The 17,524-nt window shown below is 46.3% G+C and overlaps 1 protein-coding gene across 1 annotated transcript in view; it reads right to left on the bottom strand.

Annotated features, from left to right (window-relative positions):
• Nucleotides 1–948: 948 nt before the first annotated feature.
• LOC103176602 (copine-9) overlaps nucleotides 949–17,524 on the bottom strand; it is a 113,740-nt gene continuing 97,164 nt past the window's right edge. The window contains exons 17-20 of the mRNA XM_007890245.2: nucleotides 17,121–17,223; nucleotides 16,208–16,265; nucleotides 7,681–7,754; nucleotides 949–1,772 (exon numbers count right to left, since the gene is read on the bottom strand). Coding sequence (XP_007888436.1) covers nucleotides 1,581–1,772; nucleotides 7,681–7,754; nucleotides 16,208–16,265; nucleotides 17,121–17,223 — 427 coding nt within the window. The 3' untranslated portion in view covers nucleotides 949–1,580. The remainder of the gene's footprint in view (nucleotides 1,773–7,680; nucleotides 7,755–16,207; nucleotides 16,266–17,120; nucleotides 17,224–17,524) is intronic.

Genomic DNA, 17,524 nt, shown 5'->3' on the forward strand with positions numbered 1-17,524 from the left:
TTTGCCTACAAACACACAGTCACTGCACTTAACAGTAAAGTGCTTTGTGATATTTTGGTGTAAAAGGCTCTGCATCAAATGCAAGGATTATTATTATTATTATACGTAGGAATAGGAGCATTCCAACAGAATTTTGATAGCTGACAGACTCTATAATCTCCGATACAGTTGTCAAATGCAAGGAAATGCTGTATAGAAACTAGGCCTAATTCCTCCCAAATACCTTGCATTGGATTACATGGCTGATTAACCTTTCATCAGCCACTGGATAGTCAACTCCACCTCAGTGAGCATGCATAAGGGAATATGTCTGCTAGATCAACACAAAATTGAGTCCACATGCCTTCTGCGCGTGATATGCTGATTCACTTGAAATTTACACAATAACGTGAATTTTGATAAAGCTTCAGTTCTAAACAAAGCCAAGAAACTGTTTTGTTTTTGGTCAGGCAGCCAAGTATCTGATACACAGGAATCCATCACAATGCTATGAGTCTCCAGACAAAATCACTAATATTCCACATATCACAAAATCACTGGATGAAGAAGGGCCATCTGGCCCATCTGATCTCATCCCTCCAGAACAACCCACCGTTGGTGCCCACCTTTAAAATCATGAGGGGTTTAATAGAGCTAATAGAGAGAAAATTATTTTTACTGGTCAGGGAGTCAGTGACGAGAGGGCTATAATTTAAAGTAATTACCAAAGGAGCAAAGGTGGAGATCAGGAGGATATTTTTTACACAGAGAAGTGTTAGGATGTGGAACCCCCTGCTGGGAGTGGTGGTCAACACAGGTTCCAGATTAGCTTTCAAGAGAGAATTAGAAAGATCTCTAAAAAGAAATACCTGTAATTTTCAGGGATAGGGAAGAGTCAGGTAAATGGGACTGAAATGATGAGTAGCAGAGTATGAGATTTTTTTTATTAATAAGCATCGATCAGCGTGCAATTCTACTTTGTGAGGGTCTGGAGAAGCCAGACATTCCATACCTGGGTCCGTTCTTTATCACTTGCGTCATAGTGGACACGATATGACTGACAGACTTTTGGAGCCCAAGGTCAAAGGTCATGGCCTGCTTTGGCTTCTCTCCTCCCCAGAGCTGCTCAATACTGTCCAACCTTACTGGAACATCCTCGAGAAAACTGAACACAAGCTCAAGAAATGTCACTCACAAAAAAATTGAGCTTCACAATGATCCAGTCATTGCCACATCGACCAGCGCTAAACTAGTCAGTGATGCAAAACTGCCACTGAAAGCTCCTTTACATCCATTTGCGGGGGTGGGGGTGGAGTGGGATGCTGCGAGATGATTACATGGCATTGCTCAGAGTTAAAAGTCTAGAATTTGTTGCTTGCTTTAAGTGTAAGAGTTGTTACAAAGCCATAAAAGTTTACAGATGGATTTCAAGTGTCTATGTTTCAGTCATGAGGACTACGATGATATTAAGAGTGGAGTGAATAGAACTCTACAATGGAAGAAGGAAGTTCTCTCTCTCTCTCTTTCACACACACACTCATATTCTCACAGAAATTCCAGTAGTAAAATAGTCTATAAATACATCAGTGGCAATGACCACCTCAGATTCTCGTGTGAAACGCTGGTTGTGAGACAGATGTGTAGGGGGGAGGAGCAGGCCGTGGCTTTATATCTCCAGACTTCATGTAGGACAACAGCTGGTCCGGGATCTCCGCTAAAACGTCCTTTGCGAGTCGAGCCATACTCAAGACTTGGTTTCCGGTGCGGTCAACGTAATCTCGGAATGGCACAAACTGAAGGAGAAAATGAGACACAGCAAGATGAGCGATACTAATAACAACAAAATTACATTTGTATAGCAACTTTCAAGTCGGGAGGACATCCCAAGGTGCTGGACAAACTGAATCGAACTTGAGCTGGGAGTTGGGATTGGGGAGGGTGGAGGGCAGTGGGGGAAGAAGGGTGATCAAAGGCACAGTCGAAGAGGAGGATCTTGAGATGGGTTTTGAAGGAGGCAAGGCAGGTGGCGAAGTGGAGGGACTGTGGAATGGAGTTCCCAAGGGTAGGGGCAGAGCGGTAGAAGGCCTGCCCCCCAATGAAGTCGGGCAAGGATGGGGGTGATAGGGTCACGGAGCCTGGTGCAGAAGAGGGCACGGCTTGCAGAGTTCTGATGATCTGCAGCCTATGGAGGGAGGAGCAGGGAGTCCGACAAGCAGGGAATTTATATAGTCAAGCCTGGGTGTTATGAATGCGTGTATGAGGATTTCGGCAGCCTGCGGTGTGAGACAGTGGCAGAGTCGGCGATGTTGTGGAGGTGGGAGAAGGCAGAGGGTCGTGGCACGGATGTGGTGTAGAAAGGATAGTTGAGAGTCAAACAAGACGCCAAGTTCTGGAATGACTTAGTAAGGTGGAGTGTGCAACTATGGATAGTGATGCTCTCAGCGCCTGAGGTGAGGAGGCACTGATGGGAGCCAATCCGGAGGGCTTTGGTCTTGTTGACGTTCAACTGAAAAATGTTAGTTCTCATCCAGGACTTGATGTCTGACAGACATTCTGTCATGACAGCAGTGATCCTGGAGTCAAGGGTGGAGGCAGTGAGTAGAGTTGGGTGTCATGTAGAAGTTGACCCCATGTCTGTGGATGATGTCACCAAGAGGCAGCATATAGATATTGAAGAGGAGGGGACCAAGGACAGAGCCCTGAGGAATGCTGCACAAGATGGAGAATGACAAACCTAAGAATGTATCACACGGTGTTAAAGATCCTCTGAGGCTTGAAGAAGATTGCAGAAGATGTCTGCAACTGAGGCAGCTCCAGCTCAGAGTGGCTGAGCTGGAATCCGAGGTGCAGACACTGCAGAGTATCAGAGACAGTGAGTGCTTCCTGGATAGCTACATCCTGGAGCCAGTCACTCCCCTGAGGGAATATACACTCAACATTGATTATGATCAGGATAGGTCAATGGACAGTCAGGAGGTCAGGGGAACAACGGAAAGAGTGGTAGTGAATCCGGCATTAACCTTGAACAACAGATATGAGATCCTTGGAACTTGTATCGACAAGGAAGCCGGTGAGGTGGAAGGAAAAACTACCTCTAACACTGGGGCAAAAGAGCGGATGGTTGTCGTCATTGGGGACGAGACTATTAGGCAGACAGACACAATCATCTGCAACACCAACCAGAAGACCAGAAGGCTTTGCTACCTCCCTGGGGCCGGGGTGAAGGATGTCTCGGCAGGGTTAGAGGACAATTTAAAATATGAGGGCAAGGATCCGTTGGTGGTACTTCACATTGGTACCAATGACATCGGTAGATTTGGCCAAGGTGACTTGAGAAGGGATTTGAAGAGCTGGGATCCAAATTGAAGTTGAGATCATCAAAGGTGGTAATATCGGGACTACTGCCTGTACCATACGACAATTGGTACATGAACAAACAAATTAAGGACTTGAACGCATGGCTAAAAGAGTGGTGCGGAACTCAGGGGTTTCTTTTTATGGGCCATTGGCACGAATATTGGGGGGAAAAGAGAGCTCTTTCGGAGAAAAGGGCAGCATTTAAATCGTGCTGGGACAAATATCCTAGCTAAATGAATTAATAGGGAAATAAATAGGAATTTAAACTAGTAAAGTGGGGGGGGAATATATAGGTAAGAGAAACCATAAGTTAGCATTCGAAAAAGTAAAGATGACAGTGCAGAATAGCATGCCAGATAATAGGAATATGTTAACTAGGGGTAAGAAGCTTGGCAAAGTAAATAAGGAATCAGAGAGTAGAGGAAATGGTAGGAAATTAAAAATGTTATATCTGAATGCGCGAAGCATTCGGAATAAAGCTGATGAACTAAAAGCACAGATAGACACATATGGGTACGATCTAGTAGCCATCACTGAAACATGGTTACAAGGAGATCGAGGGTGGGAGTTAAATATTCCAGGGTTCTCAGTTTACAGGAAAGATAGGCACTGTGGAAAAAGAGGTGGGGGGTGGCCCTGTTAATTAGGGATAAAATAAAAGCAGTGGAGAGGAAGGATCTGAAATCCGATGACCAGGAGGTTGAGACAATATGGGTGGAAATACAAAATAATAAAGGGCAGAAAATATTAATGGGAGTGGTTTATAGACCCCCAAACAGCGATCACAATATAGCACAGGGTATCAATCAAGAAATCAGTGGAGCATGTAGGAAAGGTAAAGCGATAATAGTGGGTGATTTCAATCTCCACATAGATTGGGAAAACCAAATCGGCAAAAGTAGGTCAGAAGAAGAGTTCATTGAGTGTATGAGAGATAACTTTCTAGAGCAGCATGCCGAGGAACCAACTAGGGGACAGGCCATCCTAGACCTTGTTTTGTGTAACGAAACAGGGCTAGTTGGCAGTGTAGGTATTAAGAATCCTCTAGGGCAGAGTGATCACAATATGATTGAATTCTGCATTAAGTTAGAGAGGGATATAGTTAAATCCGAGGCAAGTATTCTGAATTTAAATAGGGCTAATTTTGTAGGTATGAGGAAAGATTTAGGTAAAATAGACTGGAGAATAAGATTAAGAGGTAAAAATGTAGACCAACAGTGGCAAATATTTAAGGATGTAGTGCAAAATTCTCAGCGGTCGCATATTCCCTTGCGGAATAAGAGTACCACAGGGAAAGCAATTCATCCGTGGCTAACTAGAGCAGTTAGGGAAAGCATCAAATTAAAAGAAAAGGCTTATAAAACTGCCAAGAAAAGCAGCAAATCTGAAGATTGGGAGAGTTTTAGAAACCAGCAAAATAAAACTAAAAAACTCATTAAGAGCGAGAAAAAGGAGTATGAGGGTAAGCTAGCTAGGAACATTAAGTCTGATTGTAAAAGTTTTTACAAATATATTAAGAGGAATAGGCTAGTGAGGGTAAATGTAGGTCCACTACAGTCAAGGGACGGGAGAAGTTGTAATGGGGGACAAGGACATGGCAGAGTTCCTAAATGGGTACTTTGCATCTGTCTTCACCCTAGAAGACACAACAAGTCTGACATCAATAGAGATGCACCAAGAGGATAAGGACAGGGAGCAACTTAGGGAAATTTTCATTAGTAGAGAATTGGTGCTCGGGAAACTGTTAGCACTAAAAAGTGACAAATCCCCTGGTCCGGATGGCTTGCATCCCAGGGTTTTAAAAGAGGTAGCTTATGAGATAGTGGAGGCCTTGTGTCTGATCTTCCAAAATTCCTTGGATTCTGGAACAGTTCCCATGGATTGGAAGATCGCAAATGTCACACCACTATTTAAAAAAGGTGGAAAGGAAAAGATGGGGAACTGTAGGCCAGTTAGTCTCACATTAGTGATAGGAAAACATTTAGAATTGTTGATTAAGGATGTGGTAGAGCGGTATTTAGAGGAGCACAATATAATTAGACCAAGTCAACATGGCTTTACAAAAGGGAAGTCATGTTTGACAAATCTCATAGAGTTTTTTGAGGGCATTTCCAGTAAACCAGATAAGGGTGAATCAGTGGATGTGGTCTATTTGGACTTCCAGAAGGCATTCGATAAGGTGCCGCATAAAAGGTTAGTCCAAAAGATAAGGGCCCATGGAATTGGGAGAAACATATTAACGTGGATTGCGGAATGGTTAACAGGTAGGAAACAAAGAGTGGGGATAAATGGGTCCTTTTCGGATTGGCGGGATGTGACTAGTGGAGTGCCACAAGGATCAGTCCTTGGGCCTCAGCTATTTACCATCTCCATCAACGATCTAGATGAGGACATCGAAGTTAATATATCTAAATTCGCGGATGACACAAAACTAGGAGGAAGTGCCAACACAGAGGACGACATTAAAAAAATGTAGCGAGACATAGATAGGTTAGGTGATTGGGCAGGTAGGTGGCAGATGAAGTATAATGTAGAGAAGTGCGAAGTCATCCACCTAGGTAGCAAAAACAGTAGAGCGGGTTATTTTTTAGAAGGGGAGTGATTAGAATGTGTTAGCGTCCAGAGGGACTTGGGTGTCCTTGTACACCAATCACAGAAAGTTAGTCTGCAGGTGCAGCAGCAATTAGGAAGGCGAACGGTATGTTAGCATTCATTATCAAAGGATTAGAGTATAAGAGTAGGGAAGTCTTGCTGCAACTGTAATGGGCCTGGTGAGACCACACCTGGAATACTGTGTGCAGTTTTGGTCTCCTTATTTAAGGAAGGATGTACTTGTCTTGGAGGGGGTGCAGCGTAGATTTATTAGGTTAGTACCAGGAATGAAGGGGATGAGTTACGAAGATAGGCTGACCAATTTGGGCCTATATTCTCTAGAATATAGAAGAATTAGAGGGGATCTTATAGAAACCTTTTAGACCTCTGAAGATTAACACTATTAACACTCACCTGTTCTCCCACCCTTGTGGAAAAGGTCACTGCCTTCATTTGCTGGGGGAGGGACTTGAGAAGAAATGCAATCCCCCGCAATGTGGTACATTATATAAACCATGCTGCAAATGACACACACTAATGCACCATTCAGTTCACAATAATTCACTCAACAAAGTAGTAACAGTGTGATATAGATAATAATATAGATCAGGGACCTTTCGGGTTGAATCCAGCCCAGCAATACAGCAAGTAAATCTTAACTAACTTCTGCATCTGAACGTATTTGGCGAATCTCAACTCATAGTTTTTTTTTGGTCAGATGGATATCTGACACAGAAACCCATCACCATGTATCCAAACTAGGTTGAGAGTTCCATGCATAACTTACCATTAAGAGAAGTCTTAGTACAAAACTGCCCATACTAGGTTATTACGAAGCTATAAGAGCTGGTGTAAGAAATGGAAGCGCTTCGGTTCTACATGTGAGTTCAGACATTGCTCCCCAACACCTCACCTGTGCCACACCTCAGTTAATATAAATGAATCCACCAACCCCTAAAGGTCAACATATTCTATCTTTATGTCAATGCTTATTAAGTGAAGGTGTTGAAGTTATTAAAGTCTAGCCATTGCTAAACATCTATTATATAAGTTTTAGTTTACAAGGGATCTGCAGGCCAAAGCAGGCAAAACCGCAGTACTGCAGTGCATGCTGATGACAACACACTGCTGATGTCTCATCGGCAGCACTTGGAGGGGCAAACCAGTCACTGGGAGAACTGGAAGATTATTTCCGCTCAGCTTTAGTTAACCCTGCAAGCCAAAGTCCTAAGTGCTAGATGGTCCTAGCTGGACATCAGTAAGAAAGCTTGTCAGACAGTTCTCTCAATGGCAAGCAACATGGTTTTAGTTGGTGAGTCCAGCACTACCCGAATGCACACTCTAGGGTCCCCAAGCCTTGGCTCTTGCTAACCTGTGCCTAATAGTCTCTGGAATTAGGTAAGCAGGTAGCATCCCTCCGGGAGAGTGTGCACATTTCTTTCCAGCCAAGGAAATGTCCATGTGTAGGTGGCATGCATGGAACTCTCAGTCTGGTTTAGATGCTATTAAGCATTATCATGGATTTCTACATTGTCAGATATCTGGATGACCAGAAATTGAGAAGTGAGTATAGCTTCTAAATTTCCAAGATCTGTGTTAATCTGATTTGTCTTTTTGTCCAATTTGCCAAGTTGGCAGTGCAATGAATGCTAATTTTGGTTTTCAATGGAGATGTACATATCAGGTCTGCTTCCGTCGTATGTGGGAAACACACCTGAGGCGCAGAAGTGAATGGCTGAGAACAGATTTTACCTGTACAATATCCCGTTCTGCAACCCGACCCTTGGAAGAGATCCGAACTTCATCCCCATCCAGTTCCTCCATAGCTGTAGGGAATGAGAAATGGCCAAAAGACTCAACAAAGGTTTTTCTCTCCCCAAACTGGGCCAAACCAGCACTACCGTGCACTCCACTGGGGGAATGTCCTGCACAAACACTCATGATTTCCAAATGAAATCCAAATAAAACTATAGCACACATCACTAGGATTCACACCTTCTTGCCTCCAAATTCCTCTCACTTCCTAACTCCCGCAGCAGGGAATCCATTGTATTCCTTGGAGTATTTTCATGGAGTTAATTTCAGTCCCTCCCTATCCCCGTAACCAACAGGACTGGGCGTTTCAGAAGATGCTAAATGTGTTGACATAGCATACTACAATGTGTGGAGAAATCAAAATTGATGTGCAATTGACCACCAGAAATAACTCAACTTCCAAAGTATATGGCACACCAACAGTGGCCAAAGTCAAAGCAAAGTAACATAGCTTTCACTGCTGAGACTAAGGTATTCTTCAATAAAACCTTATTGCATTAGCATTGTTCATTGAGATCCATATAAACAATTCAAAGTACATGTCTGACATTTTGGTTTTATTTGGAAAAGGAACTGCCAACAGTAGGATATAATAATCTCAAAAGCTTGGTTCATATTGGGTGCTAAAACATCAGAGACAAAGAACTGATATTTTGTACCAGTGAGAAATATTCGCCCACAAATTTCACCCACAAATATAGTCAATTCACTTTACAGTCTATACTGTGAAGCGCTTTGAGACATCTAGAAGATTATTATTATTATTCGTCAATACACTTCACAACTTTTTTTTGTTTGTGGGTAAACTCTCATACAAAGGACTAAACCTTTTTGCTTTCAGTAAATATCATTGGGATGTCTTTTGCTGAGGCAAAAGGCTTTCAGAAACCCTTTGCTAGATGCCTGTTACAATACAACATCAAGGGCTGTGGGGGATTGAATTTCAATGGCCTGGGGAAACAGATGGCAAAGCAGAGCTCATTCAGAATAACTGAGTGCTGACAGGGAGAAAACACTTGCATCTTAGTCCCTCAGGGAGAACGACAAACATATCCAGCTGGTGCAGGTGGAAGCCATCCCGGAAGCTTTCTTCAGGCACATCTCTGAATTCCTTCCCCTATCGCCCTGGCAATGATTCCATGTTCTATGAGTATTTACAGCCCAGTCTCACACTCAAGGCTGTAGGTAATGCAGCAGCAGGTCACATTTCAATAGTGATAGGACTGACAAGGGATAAAGTACTTTGTAACATGAGAGTACCTTTGTACTTCTGCAACCATCTTACCACCTTATCAACATGCACACCCCCGCCCACCCACCCACATACATCTCTACCACCCAAGTGGTTTAGATTCTGAACTAAAGGACATCTGTCAGTGAAGAGAAAGTTGCCAATTTTCTACGTTCATCTTCTGAAGGGATGGACTCGTGCTGGGTAGAGGATCACAGACAATGACTGTCACTTTTCCTCGCCATGTATCAGTCTAGACCAGGGTCTCCAATCGGTTGATCGCCGCTAGGCGGCGCTCTTGCCCATGATCGAAAGGACAAGAGGAAGGAGCAATAGCAATAGAACTGCATCGTTATTGAGTCCATTTAAAAACAAAACCAGATGCACAAAGTATTTTATGCATTTCGAAATAAAAACATAAACTTTAATGTTTAAACTGCGGTAAATATTGCTCCTTTCTCTTGTTTTTTGACTCCATCCCAGAGCCCCTCTGCCTCGCCCCCTCCCTCACTTTTTCTCAAGACCTTCCTCTTCGACTGTGCCTTCGGTCATCTTCCCACCCCCACCACTTTGTGCTGCACCCCTCATGACTCCAACCCCCAGCTCGGATGCAAACCCTTTACTGACCAGCACCTAAGAATGACCTCCCAATGTGAAAGCTACTATTTAAATGTGTTGTTTGCAGTTTGTTGTTGTTTTTATTGAGCATGTGTGAGATGCCACCTAGTGGCAATCAATCGTTTGGAGACTCTGAGCCTGGAAAGCAAGTGTTGTGAGGCTATTCATCCATGACAGATGTCAAATCACAGAATCATAGAAGTTTACATTGCAGAAGGAAGCCATTCAGCCCATTGAGTCTATGCTTGCTCTCAGAGCAAGGTGTTTATTCAATCCCACTGCCCCCACCCCACACCCAAATCCCTTCTTATATCCATTTACTTCGCTCTTGAAACCCAAAATGGACTCTGCCCTCTCCTACCTTACTTGGCAGGGCATTCCACATCCCCAAAACTCTTGAGCGAAAAAAATCTCAAAAACTCTCCTATCGCTCTTCTTGTGATTATCTTATAACTATGTTCCCGAGTCACTGACTCACCGACCAGTAGCTTTTCCCATTTCAGATTGTCAAACCATGATTCTGTCCTCAAATATAGTTCATACATAGATCACTGGGTCATGAAAACAATGTAGCCCTAAATGCTGCCTGGATCAGAGCAGCTAACTCAGCACAGACCGTCTGTTCTCTATGGTTTAATGGAGAAGATCTGATCAACTCTAGTTTGAGAAGGTTTCATCTGAATTTAATGGGAAGCCATACAGTGTAGTGTTTATGGATTTCCAAAAGGCTGTAACTGATGGCCACTGGGTAAGGTTAAGACATGAGCTTTACTGTAGTAATAACCATCTGATGGGAAGTAAGCTAAGGGTGGGCTCCAAGGGAACAAGGTCAAACTGGAGGTAGGTATTGGATGGGATACCTCAGGCATCCCTGCTAAGACCTCTCCTTTTCCAAGCCACATGAATTTTTCTTCAAAAGAAATGAAAATATGTGGCACATTTATCGAAAAGAACTTGCAAGAAGGTAAAAGAGATGTAGAGGTCACCATCCACCCTCCACCCCCCCACCACCCTCAAATCCTCCCTCCTTGGCTCTCAGTTGACATGCAAACTTTGGACTGTAAATATAAAATAAATTTGTTGTTGCTGTTGTTGTTCCTCATGTACTACAGGAGAAACTCTTTTCCAATAGTGTCACGGGACACTTCCACCCAAACTGACAAGTTGACAATCTTGGTTTAATGTCTCGTCTGGAAGATGGAGTAGAAAGGACAACAACAACAACTTGGATTTATACAGTGCCCTCCACGCTGGACGGCGTCTCAGAGCACGAACAAAGAGAGCCAGGCTTCCAGGAGTGTAAACTAATTGCAATCAGTGGCACGTGGCAATCAAACTCCACTTTAGCAGAGAGTCAAATGGAAAACAACAAGATTACATTTGTATAGCGCCTTTCACATCGGGAGGATGTCCCAAGTCGCTGGACAGAGTACAGCATTTCAGACCCGAGCTGGGGTCAGGGGGGGGGGGGGGGGGGGAAGGGAGGGGAAGGGGGGTGGCTGGTCGAAGAGGAGGATCTTGAGGCGGGACTTGAAGGAGGCTAAGGAGGGGGGAGCACGAAAGACGGATTGGAGGAGTTCAAAGAGGGAATGGCGAGAGAGAAAGGAGCGGAGCTGGGACGCAACGACTCGTTCCAAGACCTTGGAGAGGAATGGGAGGTTAGAGATGGGGCGGTAGCTGGAGACAAGGGATGGATTCAGGGAAGATTTTTTCAAGATGGGGGTGATTACGGCTGTTATTAGGGGGTGGAAACTGAACCGGTGGACAAGGAGAGGTTGATGACATCGGTACACGAGAGTGACCAGAAGGTGGAGCTGGGAGACGAGGTGGCTGAACATATCCCCTCAATTTTAGATTCAAGGAAGTCCAGCATCTCCTCACAGTTGGAGTTTGAGGAGAGGATGGGTGAGGTATGGGAAGGTGGACGAAGGAGATGGTTAGTGGTGGAAAAGAGAAGCCTGGGGTTGTCCTTTGCCTCCAAGATAACCTGGAATAGAACGAGGATTTTGCGGAGGCAAGAGCGCAGTGGTAGGTCTTGGTGTGGTGAAGCCAAATCTGCCGATGGACTGCTAGTTTGGATTTGGTCCAGGGGCATTCGGCAGCTCGCACTTGTGCCTTGAGGTGTATCAGGGGGATTTACGGGAGTATGAGGCAGTTCGGGAGGTGAGGGGGGCAAGGGAGTACAGAATGGAGAAGAGGGAGTTGTGGAGAAAGGAGGGTGAGGAGGGGAGATCGGTCAGTGAGGGCCAGAGGTGTAGGAGTTTAGATGACTCCAGGGCAGTGGAGAGGGAGGAAATTGTTTTCTATGGACAGTATGTAATGGTGGAGGTTGGGAAAGAGGAAGGGGTACTGAGGTGTTGAGGGAGATGAAGTGGTGGTCTGAGATGGCTTTATCGATGATGGTGATGTCCAAGACGGTGAGGCCCCAGGTGATTATCAGGTCAAGGAGGTGGCCACGGTTGTGGGTGGTGGAGTGGATGAGGAGGGAGAGGTTGAGGGAAGAGGAGGGAGGAGAAGTTGACAGAGGTAGAGCAGGAGGGGGTGAAGTGGAGGTTGAAGTCGCCTAAGATTAGGAGGCGTTCAGAGCAGAGGGAGAGGGAAGATAGGAGGGTGGAGATGTCCGAGAGAAAGGTGGGGGAAGGCTTGGGGGGGATGGTAAACAAGGAGGATTTTGAAGGAAAACCTGGAGGGGTGGTAGAGCGTAAGGTACTCAAAAGGTATTCAAAGGAAGGTTCCGGAGGAGTAGGGGGTACCGGGAGATGAGAGCCACACCACTGCAGTGGGGTTTGGTGGAAGGTGTAACCTGGAGGTGTGGCCTCAATTAGTGGGAAGGTGTCACCTGGGGTGACCCAAGTTTCGGTGAGGGCGAGGATGTCAATATTTTCCTCAACGGTGAGGTCATGGATTGTGAGGGACTTGTTGGTTAATGAGTGAATGTTCTGCAGACCGATGCGGAGGGGACAGTTAGTGATGGGAGTGTGGGGGGGATGAGGGGTGGGAGGGGGTGGGCAGATGGGTTGGATGGGGATGCAAGTGAGGGAGGAAAGGTTTGCTCCCGTGAATGAGGGCCGGTGGGCTTTGCAGCAAGAGCGGGGGAAGGGGCAATCAGGATGGGTGCTGTAGGACAGCCAAGGGCATCTACCACGGTGGACACAACGAAGAATGTGAAGGAAGGAGCAGAGGGAGGCCGTGGGGGAGTCGAAGAAGGGTAGGAGTTGGGGAAGGCGGAGGGAGAGGAGTGTTGAGTGGGAGTAGTGGAGGGAAGGGGCTGGGGTCAGGAACATCTTGGGGAAACAGCTCGGGTCAATTGTGTCAGCCAATGTGCGCACGCTGAGACTCGGAGTGGACAGGAATGTTCAGCGAGCCATGGTTATCCTGCTGGGCTGGGCTGGGCTGAGCTGAGCTGAGCAGGGCTGAGCGGGGCTGAGCTGAGCAGGGCTGAGCGGGGCTGAGCTGAGCTGGGCTGAGTTGAGCGGGGCTGAGCTGGGCTGAGCTGGGCTGAGCTGGGCGGGGCTGAGCTGAGCGGGGCCGAGCTGAGCTGGTGAAGGCTCAGTGAGGAGATGGGCAGTCATGTCTTCTCAGTGAGTCCTGGCCTCGAGATTCAAATGAGGTGGGCGGACGTCACAGGGCAGCCGGTTGTTAATTGGCTGAGCCCTCAGAAAGTCCCGGATGGCGGCGCGGGCGGTGAGTCCCTCTGAACCGCCCCGGGCCCCGCGCTGGGCCTTGTAACCACTCGGGACGTCGATCTCCTCACTGGGGAAATCCTCAGACCTCGAGTCAGCGTCGCCGCGGGTCCCGCTCACCGCTGAGCCGCTCCAGGCGCCAGCTCCGTCCGCGTCCCAGGTTCCATTGGACGTTGACCCGCGGGTCCCATCCGAGGCGCCCCGATCCCGGATAGGTCGCCTCCGTCTCCATTCCAGGCTCCCCGGCCGTGGGAGACCTCGGCCTCGAGCGTCAGGGCTCCCGACGCCCCAGCTCGAGTCTGGACGACCCACAGCAGGCCCCATGCGCCTCAAGGTCCAGGAGCGCCTCGTGAACCCAACCTCTAACCGTCGCCATCTTAAAAGTAGTGTATTAACTGACTGTTCTACAGACTGAATTATATGACTGAATCATGACTTTTCTAGACTGACTATTAATGGCTGAATGTTACAGATTGATTGTTGTAGACTGACTGCCACTGACTGACAAGTAAAGTACAGCAGGTGGCGTCTCCACACGCATGTCAATTGCGATGACAGCCCCCTGGCCTGGAGCCAGAAACTGGTGAAAGTGTTGGGAAAGCATCATTTCTTTGAGTGAAGGATGGCAACTGAAGACATGGGTAGCGGTGAGAAGCCCCTCACAGAGAGGCTGCCCACAGGCAACGTGTGAACGTCAATCACACACCTCCCTCCCTAACGCCGGCTGCACATGAAGCAGTGATGTCAGGATATTCACATCCTTTCCCAATTTAAAGGTGAATGGACATAATAAAATAATAATAATTCTTGCATTTGATCTATGGCCTTATCATGTCGTTGAGACATCCCACACAATGTAAAGTGGATTGACTGTATTGTGTGGGCGAAATATGGCAGCAAATTACACACAGCAGTATCCCACAAACAGCTATGGAACGAGCGACCGATTTTATTTGGGGGATTGTTGGCCAAGACACTGGGGGAAACTCTCTTCTCGTTTCCAAGATCTTTAGCAGATGGGACCCAGCACTGCATTAGAGTGTCAGCTTAGACTATGTGATTCCAAGTCCCGGAGTGGGGCTTGAACCCACAACCTTCTAACATGGAGACAAGAGTGATATCTCTGCACCAGGCTGACACATTAGAATACATTAGAATATACAGCACAGAAACAGGCCATTTGGTGTTTATGCTCCACATGAGCCTCCTCCTGCCCTTCCTCAACTAAGCCTTCAAGCATAACCTATTCCTTTCTCTTCATGTACTTATCTTGCGTTCCCTTAAATACATCTATGCTATTTGCCTCAACAACTCCTTGTGGTAGCATGTTCCACATTCCCACTTCTCTCTGTGTGAAGAAATTTCTTCTAATGATACAAATGATATTTAAGCTCATCTCCAGGCAAAGATAAAGGGCAGGTTATAAAGAGAATAAAGAGACCACGAGGGAAGGAAAGAGAGGGAGGAATAGAGGAGAGAGGGAGCATCTGAAGGACATTCCAAAACATTGGACAATCAATTAAAGCAGTCTTGTTGAGTGAGTGGAATAGCCAGGTTGGTAGGGTTTAAGGAGATTTGAGAAGGTCACAAAGGTGAGGGGACAGACCATAGAGGCATTTAAAGGTAAAGCAAGTGGTCCCTCAGGAACAGGAATGTACATGCATGGAAAAGACAACTCGCCAGTTCCATTTTCAAATCACATCTCTCCCTTTCTTCCATATGCCCAATCTAATGTCAAACATGTACCCGATTCCTTGATAATACTACCCATCCACCCGCACCCCCTCCCTGTGTAAACCATTCCGCGTGTTAGCAATGCTCTGCATAAAGTCTTAATCCAAACTGCCTTTCCACGTTCCGCCTTACCCAATACAATACATTTACACATTGCATTTCACGTAAGGGGAATGTCTCAAGAGAATGTCTGGGCAGCTGAGCTGTGGATGGGAGTCGAAGAGGGGTGAGGAGGGAACGGATGACAAAGTGGTCAAAGAGGTAGGTCTTGAGGAAGGCTTTGAAAGTGCGATGGGTGAGATGGAGGGACTCTAGGATGGAGCAGCGGGAGTAGTGGCAGACTATCTTCCAACCCTTGAATGTGGAGCAGAGGGCGGGGGACATGAAGCCGGCAAGTGTTCGCTGAGCAAATGAAGCATTCTGGTTGAAACTGTTCGGTAAGCGTTCTGGTTGACACGGTTAGAGACTGATTTCGAGACCATATTGAGCAGGTGTTGGAATCCAGCTAGTCAACAACAACAACAACAAGATTCCATTTATAAAGCGCTTTTCACGTCAGGAGGACGTCCCAAGGCGCTGTGCAGTTGGGTCAGGACCTGAGCAAGGGGGAAATGGTCAGGGTGAGGGGAGGGAAGGGAGGGAGCGAGGAGTGGGTAGAGAGTCGAGAGGGGAGCTGAAGGCATGGTCAAAGAGAAAGTTCTTGAGAGTGGCCTTGAAGGAGGAAAGGGAGGAAGCAAGGCGAAGGCACTAGGGGATAGAGTTCCAGAGCCTAGGGGCTGAGAGACTGAAGGCCCGGCTACCGATGGTAGGGCGGTTGGGGCGGGGGATGTGGAGGAGACCGGAGCCAGAGGAACGGAGGGGGATAGTAGGTCGGAGAGAGCAAGGCCGTGAATGGCCTTGTGGGTGAGGATGAGGATCTTGAAATCGATCCTCTGGGGGATGGGGAGCCAGTGGAGGCGAGCGAGGGTGGGAGTGATGTGGTCCCGAAGCCTGGTGCGGGACAGTACACGAGCTGCAGAGTTCTGAATGACCTGCAGCTTGTGGAGGGAGGTGCCAGGAAGGCCGGCGAGGAGAGAAGAGTCTGTACCCTTTATGATGCGGAATATTTTAACAAGATTCCCCATCAATTGCCAGTGTAAGCATCACTGGCCTCTGCAATCTGGAACTGTCTAAAACCAGAAATACACAAAAAACTCACCATCAAATTCAGCAGGTCCCACTCCAACGATAATTATTGACATTGGAAGGTTTGAGGCCTGAGCAGAAAGGATAGAAGGCATGTTAAAAGTAGTGCAATAACTCGCACCGTACACAGTACACTGTGTCTCTAATAGCTTATTCCTCCTCTGAGGCCTTCAAACTATTGAGCAGATTATCATTTAGCATTGCAAGGCTGGAGTTGTGTTCTGTGGAGCTGAGGCATGGTTTGATTGAGGTGTTCAGCAAGAGGATCCATATATAGAACAGTAAAATAAGATAACATAAGCCTGAAAAACCTGGGTGTCAGATGTGAAATATTATACAGCTTTGTTGGGTTATGCATAAGAGCATTCAGTATTGTTAGCATAAGGTGTGCAAAATTAACATACTAACAAGGGGTTAAAACGGGTGAGAGGTCACGGTAACGTAGTCAGGTAACTGGAATCAATACGAAGAAAAAGGGGGTGAAGGAAACATGATTGGATATGTTGATGTGGGATTGTAACCTATTCACCAACCATTGAATGGTGTAAGATAGGGTATGTAAAATAACAGATTGTAAATGACTGACAAGAGATTGGTGGAAAGTATTGAGGGAGTGAAATGAGGGTATAAAGACAGGGAGAACAAAGAACGAGGGGCAAGAAAAAGATCGGAGCAGCACGAGTGAAGACTTGATGGAAGATCAAAAGCTTGAATAACCAGACAAGACAGATTTGAACCTCGGCTGCTGAACATCTCGTCCCGCAGTAGCATTGCTTTGTTATAATCCCTCCATGGTGTAACTTTATAGAACTAATAAAGTTTAACTTAACAGATTTTGCCTAAACAGAATGCTGGGTGACATTTCCTGATATCTAACAGCTTGGTACTTTATATGAACTTGGTCCTGCCAAGTGGGCATTACTTACATTGACGATGGCTTCTTTGGTCTGCACCATGTCTGAGATCACTCCATCAGTGATTATTAACAGCACAAAATACTCGGAGCCATCGGTCACTGACGCTGCAGACCTGCAGTATAAACAGCACGCAATAAACCCACATGTACATTAACCTTGCCTTTTAGCAGAGACTCTATTTATGGGTATCTCAGTCTCTGTTTGGGAGATTCCCAGCCCTGGGATAGTGTCAGTGTCAGGACTCAGCACACAGCAAGGTCCCATAAACAGCCATGAAGTGAATGATCATTTTAGCTGCAGGCTATTGATGACTAGGACACCAAGAAAATCTTTTTTCACATAGTGCCACAGGGTCTTTACAACCACAGGAGCAGACAGACGACACCTCAGTTTAATGTCTCATCTGAAGGATG

This window comes from Callorhinchus milii, unplaced genomic scaffold (assembly GCF_018977255.1).
Source record: "Callorhinchus milii isolate IMCB2004 unplaced genomic scaffold, IMCB_Cmil_1.0 Scaffold12, whole genome shotgun sequence".
NCBI classification, from domain to species: Eukaryota; Metazoa; Chordata; class Chondrichthyes; order Chimaeriformes; family Callorhinchidae; genus Callorhinchus; species Callorhinchus milii.